Below are 19,175 nucleotides of genomic sequence, written 5' to 3'. Positions count from 1 at the left end.
CATCCATCCAAAGACGCTGCCACGCTCACAATGCCGCTCTACTTCTGGTTCAATATTGCTTAATTAATAATGCACGTAAATTGCAGTCTGTTTTGAAGACTTCATTCCGCTTGCAAATTACTTGTTCAATTAGATAGGGTTTTCGCTTTCCTCATCTGAATGTGCATTTCTTGCACAAAGTGAAATAAAATATACTTACTTCATATTTGTTTATACAGTAGGCCTACTACTGTACTGTCAATAGCAACATTGTAAATAACATGTTTTATTTCTGTCCCTGACCCCTTTAATGGTATATACATGTTTGTTCCATCTGTACTAGCCAGAGGCTGAGCCTACGGTGCATGCGCTAGCCTGAGTCATAGTCACGAACGCACACACAGGACAATCCCTCAGATCCAGTCAATTCGACATAGTGTTTATCCATAGCCTATGTTTACTTAACACAACTATAGCCGAGGGCATAGCCGTGGGAAGTAATGGTGCTGAAACAGCCCCTGAAAAATCGGAAATTAACTTTTTTCTCACAAACGTCTGGCACCCAAAACACAGAAAAAGAGTATTATTTTCTGCCCATGTTTTGACCTCAGGCCAGGGGAGAGTTACCAGCTATGACATATCCAGGACAGTGAGGAGGAACCTTGCCGTCTCATGAGAGCCCTCTGTCCCTGGACCAATCGACCAATGGGCAGCCCATGGACATCTCAGCAAGAACATACAATATAGGGACATAACAGAGACCCCAATCAACTGGAGACATCAGGGAACTCTGGTTACTGCCAGGCTGCACCTGCTGGGTTAGAGATGTGAAACAGGAGAATAAAATAACTTTGACATGTATTTATTTTTGAGTTCGGACATTCCACAAATGAATCTTTGGAGAGGAGAACAATCATATCAAGGGTATGCAATGTTCCTTCTGTTAGCCTACTCTGTCAATAAGATGGGTCTGTAAAGGTATCTTAAATCATGGAGTTTTATGACCAGCTTGTGACACATTAACCAGCATCTGAAACACTAAAGTTTATTAGTATTCACTGACCAACACTGTATTGATAAGACATGTCTCCGAGTGACTTCCTTGACACAGACCAGGACAGAAGTGTTGGTGCTACTAAACAAGGTGGAACGTTGCAGACCAGGATGACCTCTGACATGCAACCAGTCTAATGAGAAGAGAAGCACAGCTATAGCTCTGTGTCTCCATATGTCACACTTCAATTACAGCTCTAATGACTACCTCCCTCCCTTCACCGACTGCATCCTTACTTCCTGTTTCTCTCCTCCATTCTCCCCTTCCCACTCAATTTGCAATTATACCTGATATATCTCAAAACAACATGGTCTGGAGGAACAATTCACTGACAAGTTGGACAAACACCCTCTAAAGGCTACTGTTCATTGTAAGACTGCTATGCAAATAATATAAACTCAGCAAAAAAAGAAACATCCTCTCACTGTCAACTGCGTTTATTTTGAGCAAAATTAACAAGTGTAAATATTTGTATATACTCTTCCATCAAAAAACCTGCAAGTTATCTGATATTTCTGGGGGGAATGGCCCTAGCCCTCACCCTCCGATCCAACAGGTCCCAGACGTGCTCAATGGGATTGAGATCCGGGCTCTTCGCTGGCCATGGCAGAACACTGACATTCCTGTTTTACAGAAAATCACGCACAGAATGAGCAGTATGGCTGGTGGCATTGTCATGCTGGAGGGTCATGTCAGTCCGATGATGCTGTGACACACCACCTCAGACATGACGGACCCTCCACCTCCAAATCGATCCCGCTCCAGAGTACAGGCCTCGGTGTAACGCTCATTCCTTCGACGATAAACGCGAATCCGACCATCATTCCTGGTGAGACAAAACCGCAACTTGTCAGTGAAGAGCACTTTTTGCCAGTCCTGCCTGGTCCAGCGACGGTGGGTTGGTGCCCATAGGCGATGTTGTTGCCGGTGATATCTGGTGAGGACCTGCCTTACAACAGGCCTACAAGCCCTCAGTCCAGCCTCTCTCAGCCTATTGCGGACAGTCTGAGCACTGATGGAGGGATTGTGCGTTCCTGGTGTAACTCGGGCAGTTGTTGTTGCCATCCTGTACCTGTCCCGCAGGTGTGATGTTCGGATGTACCAATCCTGTGCAGGTGTTGTTACACGTGGTCTGCCACTGCGAGGACGATCAGCTGTCCGTCCAGTAGCGCTGTTTTAGGCGTCTCACAGTACGGACATTGCAATTTATTGCCCTGGTCACATCTGCAGTCCTCATGCCTCCTTGCAGCATGCCTAAGGCACGTTCACGCAGATGAGCAGGGACCCTGGGCATCTTTCTTTTGGTGTTTCTCTAAGTCAGTAGAAATGAAAACTTAGGACACTAAAGAGGCCTAACTGTGACCTTACTTGCCTACCGTCTGTAAGCTGTTAGTGTCTTAACGACCGTTCCACAGGTGCATGTTCATTAATTGTTTATGGTTCATTGAGCAAGCATGGGAAACAGTGTTAAAACCCTTTACAATGAAGATCTGTGAAGTAATTTGGATTTTTACGAATTATCTTTGAAAGACAGGGTCCTGAAAAAGGGACGCTTCTTTTTTTGCTGAGTTTAGATGTGTGACCGTATGTTGACATGCAGTACGTTTGAATAAAGGAAATGGCCCCACACTGACAGAGACATTTCTATGTAACATTTAATGAGTCTGAGTAACGTATACAAATTATGAATTGAACATTGTACACAAGTAGTGTGATAACTGAACCCCCCTCGGGTGCGTACCGTGGGGGAGATCTTCGTGGGCTATACTCGGCCTTGTCTCAGGATAGTAAGTTGGTGGATGAAGATATCCCTCTAGTGCTGTGGGGGCTGTGCTTTGGCAAAGTGGGTGGGGTTATATCCTGCCCGTTTGGCCCTGTCCGGGGGTATCGTCGGACGTGGCCACAGTGTCTCCCGACCCCTCCTGTCTCATCCTCCAGTATTTATGCTGCAATAGTTTGTGTCAGGGGGCTAGGGTCAGTCTGTTATATCTGGAGTATTTATCCTCACATCTGGTGTCCTGTGTGAATTTAAGTATATTCTCTCTCAGCCCTAGGACCATGCCTCAGGACTACCTGGCCTGATGACTCCTTGCTGTCCCCAGTCCACCTGGTCGTGCTGATGCTCGTTTCAACTGTTCTGCCTGCGGCTATGAAACCCTGACCTGTTCACCGGACGTGCTACCTTGTCCCAAACCTGCTGTTTTCAACTCTCTAGAGACAGCAGGAGCGGTAGAGACTCTGAATGATCGATTCTGAATGATCGGCTATGAAAAGCCAACTGACATTTACTCCTGAGGTGCTGACCTGTTGCACCCTCTACAACCACTGTGATTATTATCATCTGACCCTGCTGGTCATCTATGAACATTTGAACATCTTGGCCATGTTCTGTTATAATATCCACCCGGCACAGCCAGAAGAGGACTGGCCACCCCTCATAGCCTGTGTCCTCTCTAGGTTTCTTCCTAGGTTCTGGCCTTTCTAAGGAGTTTTTCCTAGCCACTGTGCTTCTTCACCAGCATTGCTTGCTGTTTGCGGTTTTAGGCTGGGTTTCTGTACAGCACTTTGATATCAGCTGATGTAAGGGCTTTATAAATTATAAATACATTTGATTGATTGCTGACAGCAAATTAAGTACTAAAATCATTGCATAAGGAAGAGAAAATAATTGACATACTGGGTGTACTCACTCAAGTAGCTAACAGTGAAGTAGCTGACGGTGAAGCAGGTAACAGTGAAGTAGCTAACGGTGAAGTAGCTGGCGGTGAAGTAGCTAACGGTGAAGTAGCTGACGGTGAAGTAGCTGACGGTGAAGTAGCTGACGGTGAAGTAGCTGACGGTGAAGTAGCTGACGGTGAAGTAGCTGACGGTGAAGTAGGTAACAGTGAAGTAGCTAACAGTGAAGTAGCTAACGGTGAAGTAGCTGACGGTGAAGTAGCTGACGGTGAAGTAGCTGACGGTGAAGTAGCTGACGGTGAAGTAGCTGACGGTGAAGTAGCTGACGGTGAAGTAGCTGACGGTGAAGTAGCTGACGGTGAAGTAGCTGACGGTGAAGTAGCTGACGGTGAAGTAGCTGACGGTGAAGTAGCTGACGGTGAAGTAGCTGACGGTGAAGTAGCTGACGGTGAAGTAGCTGACGGTGATTGTGTTATTGGCTGGACATGTCTGGGTCCAGCCAGAAGTACAATCTCATAGAAAAACACATACAGTACACAGATATTTAATTTCTCAAGTGTCAATTAACAAGTGGATAATTGAGTTTTTCATACAAAATCTTAAAATCTAGAATGCTACATAAAAAAACATTGTTAAACCCTACTGTCTGTTTGACATTCTTCCTATTACATGCATTTTGTATTAGTGTAAAAATAACTACTAAAACAAATTCAACAGATTGTGCTCTTGTTGATTTGTAAACATTTTCCTGTACAAGGAGACAACAAATATATGACATACAAATAAATAACCTATTTACACTATTAGCAGACCTGTGGTTCACTTAGGAGATGTGCTGCTCTATCAGAGCATCTTCTAGTGTCTGGACAGCCACCAAGGGAATACACGCTACCTCAAAGAACACTCTGAAATACAAGAGATTCAGAAATAAAATACATGTTGTTTTCTTCCTGGACATAGAATGAATCTAAAAACATGCAAGTCTACGTTGACACTCTGCCGAACACTTGTTTTCCTTGTTCTATTTTACATTTTAGTCATTTAGTCGATGCTCTTATCCAGAGCGACTTACAATTTAAGATAGCTAGGTGAGACGGCAACATATCAATCGTAGCAAGTACATTTCCGTGAAAGGTATGTCTGTCACCAACAACAGAGCACGGTGCCTTACTTGTGGGAATACTTGGTCGTGACGGCTGTCAGCTTGTCATCAGTAGGACAGGCTAGCATGGTGCGCAGCGTCTTCACCAAGGGGGTTAGCTCCTTCACAGTGTAGCCAGTGTGGTACTCTAGCATGGCTGTCTGGGGTACAAAGATACATCTCATTAATTAGAAATGCGCTTTTAACTATAATTAACAAAAATATAAAAACGCAACATTCAACAATTTCATTGGTTTTACTGAGTTACAGTTCATATAAGGAAACCAGTCAATAGAAATAAATTCATTAGGCCCTAATCTATGGATTTCCCACGACTGGGAATACAGTTGGTATCGGTTGGTCTCAGATACCTGGGTCTCAGGATCTAGTCACGGTATATTTGTGCATTCAAATTGACATCAATAAAATGCTATAAGCTACTTATGCCTGCCCATACCATAACCCCACTGCCACCATGGGGCACTGTGTTCACAACGTTGACATCGGCAAAACGCTCGCCCACACAACGCCATAAACGTGGTCTGCGGTTGTGAGCTGTTGGACGGATATACTACCAAATTCTCTAAAAACAAATGTTGGAGGCAGCTTATGGTAGAGAAATGAATATTCAATTATCTGGCAACAGCCCTGGTGGACATTCCTGCAGTCAGCATGCCAATTGAACGCTCCCTCAAAACTTGAAGCATCTGTGGCATTGTATTGTGTAACTCAAAATTGAAAAGGCACTCGCACATCTGAGCTATCTTCGTTGCAGGTGCATGGTAACAGTTCAATAAGATTGAAACCCACACACTGCTTTTGCTAGCATCACTATAAGCCTTGAGGCCGACACATAAAGCTTATTAAAGAGCAGTAATACTAACAAGAGCACTGTGGGGGTTTCTTCTTTTTTCTCATTGTGTTGTGACAAAACTACACATTTTAAAATGGCTTTTATTGTCCCAGCACAAGGTGCAGCTCTATAATGATCATGCTGTTTAATCAGCTTCTTGATATGCCACACCTGTCAGGTGGATGGATTATCTTGGCAAAGGAGAAATGCTCACTAACAACAATGTAAACAAATTTCTGCACAAAATTTGATAGAAAAAAAACTTGTGCTTATGGAACATTTCTGGAATCTTTTATTTCAGCTCATGAAACATTGGACTTTACAATATGTTGTAGAGGTCGACCGATTAATCGGAATGGCCGATTAATTAGGAGCATTTTTCAAGTTTTCATTACAATCGGAAATCGGTATTTTTGGACGCCGATTTTTTTTTTAGACCTTTATTTAACCAGGCAAGTCAGTTAAGAACACATTCTTAATTTCAATGACGGCCTAGGAACGGTGGGTTAACTGCCTTGTTCAGGGGCAGAACAACAGATTTTTACCTTGTCAGCTCAGGGATTCAATCTTGCAACCTTATGGTTAACTAGTCCAACGCTCTAACCACCTGCTTTACATTGCACTCCACGAGGAGCCTGCCTGTTACGCGAATGCAGTAAGAAGCCAAGGTAAGTTGCTAGCTAGTATTAAACTTATCTTATAAAAAAACAACTACACATGGTTGATATTACTAGTTTATCTAGCCTGTCCTGCGTTGCATATAATCGTTTAGGTACACGTTGCTCCAACCATAAACATCAATGCCTTTCTTAAAATCAATACACAAGTATATATTTTTAAACCTGCATATTTAGTTAATATTGCCTGCTAACTTGAATTTCTTTTAACTAGGGAAAATGTGTCACTTCTCTTGCAAACAGAATCAGGGTGTATGGAGCAGTTTGGGCCGCCTGGCTCGTTGAAGGTTGTGCAATGTAACAGGAATAACGTTTTGTTTTCGCGATGACAGTTTCCAGATTCGACCATATTAATGACCTAAGGCTCGTGTTTCTGTGTGTTATTATGTTATAATTAAGTCTATGATTTGATAGCGCAGTCTGACTGAGCGATGGTAGGCAGCAGCAGGCTCGTAAGCCTTCATTCAAAATAGCACTTTACTGCATTTTGCCAGCAGCCCTTCGCAATGCATTGCGCTGTTTATGACTTCAAGCCTGTCAACCCCCGAGATTAGGCTGGTGTAACCGATGTGAAATGGCTAACTAGTTAGCGGGGTGCGCGCTAATAGCGTTTCAAACGTCACTCGCTCTGAGAATTGGAGTAGTTGTTCTTCCCCTTGCTCTGCATGGGTAACGCTGCTTCGAGGGTGGCTGTTGTCTATGTGTTCCTGGTTCGAGCCCAGGTAGGAGCGAGGAGAGGGACGGAAGCTATACTGTTACACTGGCAATACTAAAGTGCCTATAAGAACATCCAATAGTCAAAGGTATATGAAATACAAATCGTAGAGAGAGAAATAGTCCTATAATTCCTATAATAACTACAACCTAAAACATCTTACCTGGGAATATTGAAGACTCATGTTAAAAGGAACCACCAGCTTTCATATGTTCTCATGTTCTGAGCAAGGAACTTAAACGTTAGCTTTTTTACATGACACATATTGCACTTTTACTTTCTTCTCCAACACTTTGTTTTTGCATTATTTAAACCAAATTGAACATGTTTCATTATTTATTTGAGGCTAAATTTATTTTGATGTATTATATTAAAATAAGCATTCATTCAGTATTGTTGTAATTGTCATTATTACAAATAAATAAATAAAATAAAAATAGAAAAAGCGGCCGATTAATCATTATCGGCCCCTTTTGGTCCTCCAATAATCGGTATCGGCGTTGAAAAATCATAAATCGGTCGACCTCTAATATGTTGCATTTATTTACATTTTAGTCATTTAGCAAACGCTCTTATCCAGAGCGACTTCCAGTAGTGAATGCATACATTTCATTTGATGCATTTTTTTTTATATATATTTTTTTATATTGTTGTTCAGTGTAGCTCAAATCCACAGAGCGATATCCAGCAATATCCAATGTATCTTCCATCTGCCATTCTTCCATGTTTCTTCCATTTAAAACTATCATGTGTGTCTGTGCTGATCAGTCTGTTGTGAAAACCTCTTGATTGCAGTGAATCAAATTGAGATATGACAATCAGAGTAAATGGGAGCCATGTGGTATGGGATTGGTGTTTACAAAAGGAAGAGTTGACGTGACTATCGCAGCTTAAGAAAATGGCACCAGGAGAAGAAGGCAGACGTTTTACGTGTCCCCAACCCGATTGTGTTTTTTTGTACGTTTATTAGCGTTTTTTGTAACTTCTTTTAAAAATGATTTTGTACATTATGTTGCCGCTACCGTCTCTTATGACTGAAAATAACTTCTGGACATCAGGACTGCGATTACTCACCACGGACTGGCAGAATTATTTTTTTCCTTTAACGAGTCTGACGAGCCCGACAAACAATATACTGCTTTCTCGGGAACAGGCCCAGATCCCTGTGATTTGTGAGAAGAGGAGGCGGAGAAAAAGGGGCAGGAGGGCGGGCTGCCTTCTGAGAATTTGTAGGCGATCGAATAAACCCCCACTTCCTTCCATTCTGCTAGCAAATGTGCAATCTTTGGAGAATAAAATCGATGACCTACACGCAAGATTAAACTACCAACAGGACATTCAAAACGGCAATATCTTATGCTTCACGGAGTCGTGGATGAACGATGACACTATCAACATACAGCTGGCTGGTTATACGCTGCACCGGCAGAATAGAACAGCAGCGTCTGGTAAGACAAGGGGCGGCGGACTATGTATTTTTGTAAATAACAGCTGGTGCACAATATCTAAGGAAGTCTTGAGCTTTTGGTCGCCTGAGGTAGAGTATCTCATGATAAGCTGTAGACCACACTATCTGTATTTTTCATAGCTGTTTACATACCACCACAGTCAGAGGCTGGGACTAAGATAGCATTGAATGAGCTGTATTCTGCCATAAGCAAACAAGAAAACGCTGACCCAGAGGCGGCGCTCGTAATAGCTGGGGACTTTAATGCAGGGAAACTTAAATCCGTTTTACCAAATTTCTATCAGTATGTAAAGTTCAACCAGAGGGAAAAAACAACAACTCCGGACCACCTTTACTCCACACACAGTAACGCATACAAAGCTCTCCCTCGCCCTCCATTTGGCAAATCTGACCATAATTCATCCTCCTGATTCTTGCTTACAAGGAAAAATTAAAGCAGGAAGCACCAGTGACTAGATCAATAAAAAAAGTTGTCAGATGAAGCAGATGCTGTTTTGCTAGCACAGACTGGAATATTTTCCGGGATTCCTCCGATGGCATTGAGGAGTACACCACATCAGTCTTTGGCTTCATCAATAAGGGCATCGACAACGTCTTCCCCACAGTGACAGTACGTACATACCCCAAGCAGAAGCCAAGGATTACAGGCAACATCCGCACTGAGCTAAAGGCTAGAGCTGCCGCTTTCAAGGAGCGGGACTCTAACCCGGAAGCTTATAAGAAATCCCACTATGCCCTCCGAAAAACCATCAAACAGGCAAAGCATCAATACAGGACTAAGATCGAAACCTACTACACCGGCTCTGACGCTCTTCGGATGTGACAGGGCTTGCAAACAATTACAGACTACAAAGGGAAGCACAGCCAAGAGCTGCCCAGTGACACAAGCCTATCAGACGAGCTAAACTACTTCTATGCTCGCTTCGAGGCAAATAACACTAAAACATGCATGAGAGCATCAGCTGTTCCAGAAGACTATGTGATCACACTCTCCGCAGCCGATGTGACTAAGACCTTTAAACAGGTCAACATTCACAAGGCCACGGGGCCAGACGGATTACCAGGACGTGTACTGCAAGCATGCGCTGACCAACTGGCAAGTGTCTTCACTAACATTTTCAAGCTCTCCCTGTCCGAGTCTGTAATACCAACATGTTTTAAGCAGACAACCATAGTGCCTGTGCCCAAGAACACTAAGGTAACCTTCCTAAATTACTACCGAACCATAGCACTCACGTCTGTAGCCATGAAGTGCTTTGAAAGGCTGGTCATGGCTCACATCAACACCATTATCCCAGAAACCCTAGACCCACTCCAATTTGCATACCGCCTTAACAGATCCACTGATGATGCAATCTCTATGGCACACCACACTTTCCCTCATGGACAAAATGTGAGAATGCTATTCATTGACTACAGCTCAGCTTTCAACACCATAGTACCCTCGAAACTCATCAATAAGCTACCCTGGGACTAAACACCTCCCTCTGAAACTGGATCCTGGACTTCCTGACCCGCCGCCCCCAGGTGGTAAGGGTAGGTAACAACACATCCGCCATGCTGATCCTCAACACAGGGGCCCCTTAGGGGTGCGTGCTCAGTCCCCTCCTGTACTCCCTGTTCACTCATGACTGCACGGCCAGGCTACGACTCCAACACCATCATTAAGTTTGCCGATGACACAACAGTGGTAGGCCTGATCACCGACAATGACGAGACAGCCTATAGGGAGGTGGTCAGAGACCTGGCCGTGTGGTGCCATGACAACAACCTCTCCCTCAGCGTGATCAAGACAAAGGAGATGATTGTGGACTACCGGAAAAGGAGGACCGAGCACGCACCCATTCTCATCGACGGGGCTGCAGTGGAGCATGTTGAGAGCTTCAAGTTCCTTGGTGTCCACATCACCAAACTAATATGGTCCAAGCACACCAAGACACTCGTGAAGAGGGCACAACAAAACCTATTCCCCCTCGGGAGACTGAGGTTCTACAGCTGCACCATCGAGAGCATCCTGACTGGTTGCATCACTGGCTGGTATGGCAACTGCTCGGCCTCCGACCGCAAGGCACTACAGAGGGTAGTGCGAACGGCCCAGTAAATCACTGGGGCCAAGCTTCCTGCCACCCAGGACCTCTATACCAGGCGGTGTCAGAGAAAAGCCCTAAAAATTGTCAAAGACTCCAGCCACCCTAGTCATAGACTGTTCTCTCTGCTACCGCACGGCAAGCGGTACCAGAGAGATAAGTCTAGGTCCAAGAGGCTTCTAAACAGCTTCTACCCCCAAGCCATAAGACTCCTGAACACCTAATCAAATGGCTACCCAGACTATTTTCATTGCCCCCCCTCCCCCTATTTTACACCGCTGCTACCCTCTGTTTTTATCTATGCATAGTCACTTTAATAACTACCTACATGTACATATTACCTCAACTAACCGGTGCCCACCGCACACTGACTCTGTATCAGTCTTCCCCTGTATATAGTCTCGCTATTGTTATTTTACTGCTGCTCTTTAATTACTTGTTACTTTTATTTCTTATCCGTTTTTTTTTTTTTAACTGCATTGTTGATTAGGGGCTCGTAAGTAAGTGTTTCACTGGAAGGTCTACAACGGTTGTATTCGGCGCATGTGACTAATAAACTTTGATTTGATTATTGTACACCCACTCACCCATCCTCCCAGGCCTTTAGTGATGAGGGCCAGGAGCAGGCAGGCAGCAGCCAGGCGAGAACCTCTCTCAGGAACCTGCTGCAGCTCCAGAAGGCTCAGCTCACACACATAGCGAGCCAACGTCAGGGTCTCCATGCTGGCGCTCACACACTGGGGAGAGGACGCAGAATCAATCATTTGTCCATCTACTTACTAACGCAGCATATCAACGAATACATCTCCTTAAAAATATGGATGACCTCTGAAGCAGGTTGTTTTCCTCCTGTGGATCCTTGTTTCAAAATACATTCTTGAGTACTGCCCAAGGACAAGGAGGGTCTCACCTTGGCATAGCGTCGGAGAAAGCGGTAAGGGACCGGAATGTTGATATCAAACTGCAGTGCCTGCAAGATGTTTATCTCCATGGCGATAATCTCTTCCCTCTTGTAGGCGTCGTCGCAGATGTACAGGAAATCATCGATACATGGCGGAGTGCGTTCCTAAGGGAGGAAGACAATACTCAATACTTACTAATTGAAGGATAATGTTTAACTTTAATAGCAATTCATGATTAGGACAGAATTCTTAAGCTTCTAAGCAACATGAGATATTCTGATGTTCAGATTTCTGACCAGTCCCGTACCCCTCAGGGCCTCACCTCGAACTTGGAGGCGATGAGCATGGCTGTGGAGCCAATGAGCTGCAGGCTCTCCCTCATGATGACGCTGCAGGCCAGGTAGTGGTCCATCAGTTTTACCGCCAGGTACAGGGTCTCGTGGTTAAGCTCAAAGTTTTCCTGAAGATGGAGCCGAGGTAGACATTCAGATCTGGAATGTGTTAGGGCAGCTATACCCAAAACACATGTTGTTGTGAAGATAATCAATAGGCCAACCAAACAAAGTGATCTGTAACCAAAAGTCACCTGAAGTTCAACCATCCAGTCCACCAGAATCCCTCTCATGTCTTTGTTCAAGTCCGGCTGACTGTTCATGTAATCCTTTAAAACAAACTTCTCCTGAAGAAAAATGATAACATTTCATTCAGAGGATGTTATATCATCCACCATATGAACTCCTATATGAAAACGCCCCAAGACAACACCTTACCTCTCTCTCCCTCAGGTAGTCAAATATTTCCTTGGCATACTCGGCGCTCATGGAAACGTCACCATGGAATTCCTTGTCAATGTCAAACTCGTCAGGCACCACCTGGGAATAGGACACAGGCAGAGGAGAATGACTACCTTGTTGAACCCAGAGGGCTGATAGCATGGATGTGTCTGTCTCTCACCTGTCTCCCTGGGCAAAGAGTGGTCTCCTCCTGTGGCCATACCACCAGGTCTTTCTCTGGGGATAGGCCCACCTCCAACGTCATAGATTGCCCATTAGAGCACACAGCTTTAGGTCTACAATGGTAAAAAAAAAAAAAAAAGTTTTTAAATAAATAAATATGTATATATATGTTTTAGCTGTGTTGGGATGAGAGAGAACATATACGAACACAAAATGGAGACATCTGATATACAGTACAGTCGGATAGTTTTCAGACCCCTTCCCTTTGTCCACATTTTGTTACGTTACAGCCCTTTTCTAAAATGTTCCCCTCAATCTACACACAATACCCCATAATGACAAAGCGAAAACGGGTTTAGAGAATAAATTTAAACAATAACGTTATTAAGTATTCAGACCCTTTGCTTTGGGACTCAAAATGAAGCTCAGGTACATCCTGTTTCCATTGATCATCCTTGAGTCAACTTGATTAGAGTCCACCTGTGGTAAATTCAATTGATTGGACATGATTTGGAAAGGCACACACCGGTCTATATAAAAAGGTCCCACAGTTGACAGTGCATGTTAGAGCAAAAACCAAGCCATGACGTCAAAGGGATTGTCCATAGAGCACCGAGACAGGATTGTGTCGACGCACAGATCTGCAGCATTGTCTGCAGCATTGAAGATCCCAAAGAACACAATAGCTTCCATCATTCATAAATGGAAGAAGTTTGGAACCACCAAGACTCTTCCTAGAGCTGGCCGCCTGGCCAAATTGAGCAATCGGGGTAGAAAGGCCTTGGTTAGGGAGGTGAACAAGAACCCTATGGTCACTGAAAGATCCAGAGCTCCACTGTAGAGATGGGAGAACCTTCCAGGACAACCATCTCTGCAGCACTCCACCAATCAGGTCTTTATGGTAGAGTGGCCAGACGGAAGCCACTCCTCAGTAAAAGGTACATGACAGCCCGCTTGGAGTTTGCCAAAAGGCACCTGAAGGACTCTCAGACCATGAGAAAGAAGATTCTCTGGTCGGATGAAACCAAGATTTAACTCTTTGGCCTGAATACCAAGCGTCACGTCTGGAGAAATCCTGGCCCCATCCCTACGGTGAAGCATTCGGGACAAGTCTCTGGATGTCCTTTTTAAAAAAAATTATTTCACCTTTATTTAACCAGGTAGGCCTGTTGAGAACAAGTTCTCATTTACAACTGCGACCTGGCCAAGATAAAGCAAAGCAGTGCGACAAAAACACAGAGTTACACAAACAAACGTACAGTCAATAACACAATAGAAAAATATATGTACAGTGTGTGCAAATGCAGAAGAGTTGGGAGGTAAAGCAATAAATAGGCCATAGAGGTGAAATAATTACAATTTAGCATTAACACTGGAGTGATAGATGTGCAGATGATGATGTGCAAGTAGAGATACTGGGGTGCAAAAGAGCAATAGGGTAAGTAATAATATGGGGATGAGGTAGTTGGGTATGCTATTTACAGATTGGCTGTGTACAGGTACAGTGATCGGTAAGCTGTTCTGACAGCTGATGCTTAAAGTTAGAGAGGGAGATATAAGAGTCCAACTTCAGTGATTTTTGCAATTCATTCCAGTCATTGGCAGTAGAGAACTGGAAGGAAAGCGGCCAAAGTAAGTGTTTGCTTTTGGGATGACCAGTGAAATATACCTGCTGGAGCACGTGCTACAGGTGGGTGTTGCTATGGTGACCAGTGAGCTGAGATAAGCCGAGGCTTTAACGTCCTTGAGTGGCCCAGCGAAAGCCCGGACTTGAACCCGATCAAACATCTCTGGAGAGACCTGGAAATAGCTGTGCAGTGACGCTCCCAATTCAACCTGACAGCTTGAGAGGATCTACAGAGGAGAATGGTAGAAACTCCCCAAATACAGGTCTGCCAAGCTTCTACAAAGCTGTTTTTGCTTTGTCATTATGGGGTATTGTGTGTAGATTGAGGGAAGAAATGATTTAATCTATTTTAGAATAAGGCTGTAACGTAACAAAATGTGGAAAAAGTCAAGGGGTCTAAATATATTCCGAATGCACTGTAGCTACAATAGTTTAGGCTGTTATGAACTGAATACATTCATGGGCATTGTAGTTGATGGAAATGTCACAAATGCTGATTAGTCAGCTAATTATCCCATTAGAGTAGACTGATCTAATTCTAAACCTATCGGATAGACCTCCGGTCATTTTCAGTGTGTTCTGACTGCAAGATATCCGAGCTGCCCAAGTCACCTGCTCCATAATGAGATGAACAGAAATGCTCTTTATTACTCAGGCCAAGGGCATTTTGTGTCACCTCATCAGTGACCGTGTCTAACCCATTCTATCCAATCTAGATCTTAAGCTTTTAGTAAATGATGATCAGTGTGGCGAAGAAATGGCTCTGAGGAACATTACTCTTTCAGATTAGCTTCATTCTTGGCAGCTTCTTTGCTCTTAAGTGCCTTCTTGGCAGGCTTCCCAATCTTGGTCTGGTTGTTAATTTGAATCTTGGTGGCCTATTCAAAAGGGGTAAAATGAGAGAGACAAAAGTAAATCTTTATGACCATTCAGATTGTGAAATTTCCTCAGAAGACACGTTTACATTTTAAAGGGCCAAATAGGGTACCAACCAGGCAGTACATAGGGTACCAACCAGGCAGTACATAAGGTACCAACCAGGCAGTACATAGGGTACCAACCAGGCAGTACATAGGGTACCAACCAGGCAGTACATAGGGTACCAACCAGGCAGTGCTACACCATTCATTACACATAATGGCAACATTTACAGGATCAAAGCTGCTTATTACACAATAATGGCACAGCAGTCTAAGGCACTGCATCTCAGTGCTTGAGGCGTCACTACAGACACCCTGGTTCAAATCCAGGCTGTATCACAACCAGCCATGATTGCGAGTCCCATAGGGCGGCACACAATTGGCCCAGCGTCGTCCGGGTATGGCCGGTGCAGGCCATCATTGTAAATAAGAATTTGTTCTTAACTGATGTGCCTTAAATATATATAAAAATACACAAAACATTAGGAACACCTGCTCTTTCCATGACAGACTGACCAGGTGAAAGTTATGATCCCTTATTGTTAAATCCATTTCAAATCATTGTAGATGAAGTGGAGGAGACTGGTTAAAGAGGGATTTTTAAGACTTGGGACAATTGAGGTAGGTGCCAGGCGCATCAGCTTGTGTCAAGAAATGCAACGCTGCTGGGTTTTTCACCCTCAACAGTTTCCCATGTGTATCAAGAATTGTCCACCACCCAAAAGACATCCAGCCAACTTGACACAACTGTGGGAAGCATTGTAGTCAACATGGCCCAGCATCCCTGTGGAACGCTTTCAACATGTTGTAGAGTCCATGCCCCAACAAATTGAGGCTGTTCTGAGGGCAAAAGGGGGGGTGGGGGGTGTGCAAGTCAATATTAGGAAGGGTGGGGATCAAGACAAAAACAAACATCTATGGAAAAAATGTACCACTAACACATTATTGTGATGCAGTGCTTAGTATTGACCAACACCCTCTTACAGTGGCTTTGGGCTCCTTCACACAAATCAGCGGTTTATTCTAAACTCTAATAATGGGATGATTCGATTATGATAAGCCGCGGGGAACCGGTCTATGGCCCGTGACGTGAACGGGCAAACGCGGCGAGGTAGGAGCGTTCTTCTCAAATTTAACAGTAATCTGCAGGGCTCTGCCATGTTGTCAACAAGGCAGCATGGTGCGTTGTCCAGACACATACAACATATCTCTCAACATCTCTCTGGCCTACCCAGGCCAGACTAATCTAATCCCCTCAATGAGTCCGTAAACTGCTTTGAAACAGTGTCACATGTGCAGTGTTTATACCTGATGACACTTCAAGCGCCTCCTCAACTGGTATAACGGAGACCATTTCTGAATTATTTATTTAATATTGCTTGTCCAAGTATGAGTTACAGAAACGCTGTGGATACTGTAGTTATAAATGGGATACTTTGAGATATGTAATATTTATTTGAAAAGTTCCCCTGATGAAAGAGAAATATTGGCAACGGTTTAACCAAAGAGGTTATTCTCAGTATCACTTCACACATACATTCACAAACATCACTGATGAACAACCTTGGTCAGCTTACATTAGTGATGTCAACAAAGGCAGACCTTTTCTTTACGCCACCCTGTGGAGAAGATGGGGACCTCTTACTGTGAACACCCTCCTGAGGAAGACAAAGACAGGGTCGTGTTTTATTTTTGCAGAGAACAAAAATCAATTAGCTAGACCTTGTTCTAGCTAGCTACTACACTTTTGCCTGATCAGAAAACAGTGCATCATGTTCAATCATTTTAACACTTTTTCAAAAAGGCAGGATTTCATCAAACAGCAGATGTGAGTTTGATAACGTTAACTTCTAGCTAGTTACCTGATTCTCCATCCCACCTACTGATCCTTTTCCAGGAACTTTGATGGAAGAGGGGTTCTTTCCCCTTGAGAAAGGCATTCACCGGTAACGTTATACTTTGTTTTGTAGCTAACAGTCGTTTCTGTGGGAAAAGCCATGTCATTAGCTAGTTTGCTGAAGTAGTTGGCACTAGCAAGGCATGTCTATCTAGACGCTGGGGACAGCAGACTACCGTTGCTTTACTGAAGCTAGCTAGCTATAACAACATTAGCTAGTATTATATCAGACAATTACCAGTGTCGGAAACAAAGTAACTTTGGTAGCTATTTACCTTCTGTACAGCAGATCTCCAACTGTTGGCCTCAATGACTCATGCTGTGCTTTTGTTGATAATAAAGAGAAAACACGAATGTTTAGCTAGCTAAATAAGAAATTGCTCTCAGGGAAAGAAAGCTTGGACTGGGGATTTGAAAGTTTGATTACACATTTCGGCCGCGTGGATTGGTCCACTCTCATAAAGTTCTACCGAATCACGCGAGAGTCACAAGACCATCGTTGATAAGAGGCGGGTCTGTTAACCTCCTTGTTTCATGAACAAAACCATGTCCTTATTATGTTGATTTATTTTCCCTTTTGTACTTTAACTATTTATATATATATATATATATATATATATATATATATATATGACATTTGTAATGTCTTTAATTCTTTTGGAACTTCCGTGAGTGTAATGTTCACTGTTTATTTTTATTGTTTATTTCACTTTTGTATATTATCTACTTCACTTGCTTTGGCAATGTTAACATTTGTTTCCCATGCCAATAAAGCCCCTTGAATTGAATTGAGATACATGTTGGATACATTAGTAACCTACAAGCTGCATACACCAGAGATGAATAGCATTTTTATTTATACTAACCCATTCGCTTCAGTTGCTTGCAAGGGAAATCAATCTAGGAATAAACACTACACAGTTAGATTTTCTTCATCCTCCAGCCAGAGAGGAAGAGAGAGGCCTAACTCGGTAGAAAATCTGTCTCCCTCCAGCAGATTGGGTTTTTTCGTTGTTTCACCCACCAAGCAAGGCATTTTTGTATGGAGATCAAATGAGAGTGTAGAATTTTGTCAACCAACAAAAATGAATGGCTTATTTGCTATGTGAGGCGTATTTGATCGAATAGAAGTTGTAATGTTTTTATTGCTAAAATTGTACTGATAAAGTAGGACAGGTGACATCCCGGCAACTTTGAGAAAAACACTGTATATCTGAGTTGTCTCGAGATGACTATGCATATTAAAACGTGAGGCTAGTAGCATAGCATCTCTCTCCATTGAATACAGCCAGTTCACTTCAGCAATACATATCGAATATTGAAAAAAAGTATTACAATAATGAGATGTATCCACCCATACAAAGAAAGAGGAGGCTATGTGGACAACGACTCCCATTGTTAGGGTGGAAAGACATGTACCTTGTCAGTATATCCATTATGGTGTTGGAGGGCCAGCAGGCGGCACCCTTTTCTCTGGTCTAAAAAAATATCCCAATGCCCCCAGGACATTGCCCTGTGTAGGGTGCCGTTTTCCGGATGTGACGTTAAACGGGTGTCCTAACTCTCTGTTGTCACCAAAAGATCCCATGACCCCGGTGTCCTGGCTAAATTCCCAATCTGGCTCTCATACCATCACGGCCACCTAATCATCCCCAGTTTACAACTGGCTCATTCAACCCCCCTCCTCCCCCGTAACTATTCCCCAGGTCGTTGCTGTAAATGGGAATGTGTTCTCAGTCACCTTACCTGGCACCTGGTAAAATAAGGGTAAAATAAAAATATATATATAAAAAAAGTCCTAACCAATGATTTATGGCTACTCTAGATGACTGACAGGGGTCACTGTGTTGAAGCCACTGTGACTCCATCTTGGCAAACAAATATTTTGGAAGCTATAGATATCCATGTATTAATGTCTACATTTGTTTTTGCCATATTTATGATATTACAGCCACAATTATTACTTTTAAATTATATTATACTTAAAAACATTAAACAGCTAAATATACTTAAAAACATTTTCCTTATATTATCGTTTTTAGAGATTACTAATGTTACTGTCCCCACTACAACAACACAATACTGAAATACTGTGTATTCGGAAAGTATTCAGACCCCTTGACTTTTTCCAGATTTTGTTACGTTACAGCCTTATTCTAAAATTTATTTTTAAAAAATGTTTCCCCTCATCAATCTACACACAATACCCCATGATGACAAAGC

The 19,175-nt window shown here is 43.2% G+C and overlaps 1 protein-coding gene across 4 annotated transcripts; it reads right to left on the bottom strand.

The window, feature by feature from the left end:
- Positions 1–199: 199 nt before the first annotated feature.
- On the bottom strand, positions 200–17,403 carry LOC115204480 (G2/mitotic-specific cyclin-B3). 4 transcript variants are annotated; one of them, XR_003880370.1, is made up of 14 exons: positions 17,228–17,403; positions 16,918–17,038; positions 16,633–16,713; positions 14,913–15,013; positions 12,507–12,621; positions 12,323–12,424; positions 12,139–12,231; positions 11,875–12,012; positions 11,561–11,716; positions 11,238–11,387; positions 4,881–5,011; positions 4,522–4,614; positions 3,724–4,221; positions 200–793 (listed from the first exon to the last, which is right to left on the bottom strand). XR_003880370.1 is itself a non-coding variant. In XM_029770095.1 (13 exons), the coding sequence occupies exons 2-12, from the start codon at positions 16,993–16,995 to the stop codon at positions 4,533–4,535; spliced, it is 1,227 nt and encodes a 408-aa protein (XP_029625955.1). In that variant the 5' UTR covers positions 16,996–17,038; positions 17,228–17,403; the 3' UTR covers positions 3,605–4,221; positions 4,522–4,532. The 4 variants fall into 4 exon arrangements, 2 of the variants coding, with proteins under 2 accessions (XP_029625955.1, XP_029625954.1); XM_029770095.1 differs by lacking the exon at positions 200–793 and having other exon boundaries at positions 3,605–4,221; XM_029770094.1 differs by lacking the exons at positions 200–793; positions 3,724–4,221 and having other exon boundaries at positions 4,238–4,614; positions 17,228–17,402.
- Between the last annotated feature and the right edge of the window lie 1,772 nt (positions 17,404–19,175).

The sequence above is a fragment of the Salmo trutta genome, chromosome 12 (assembly GCF_901001165.1).
Source record: "Salmo trutta chromosome 12, fSalTru1.1, whole genome shotgun sequence".
Taxonomy (NCBI): domain Eukaryota; kingdom Metazoa; phylum Chordata; class Actinopteri; order Salmoniformes; family Salmonidae; genus Salmo; species Salmo trutta.
This window is presented reverse-complemented; position numbering and strand designations above follow the sequence as displayed.

What these genes read in the sequence shown, in the direction of transcription:
- LOC115204480 (XM_029770095.1), bottom strand. Translation starts at nt 16,995, where the DNA reads ATGCCTTTCTCAAGGGGAAAGAACCCCTCTTCCATCAAAGTTCCTGGA. An exon ending in TCATCGCCTCCAAGTTCGAG is followed by an intron (nt 11,717 to 11,874) that starts GTGAGGCCCTGA and finishes TTCCTCCCTTAG; the next exon opens with GAACGCACTCCGCCATGTAT. An exon ending in CTAAAGGCCTGGGAGGATGG is followed by an intron (nt 5,012 to 11,237) that starts GTGAGTGGGTGT and finishes TTTGTACCCCAG; the next exon opens with ACAGCCATGCTAGAGTACCA.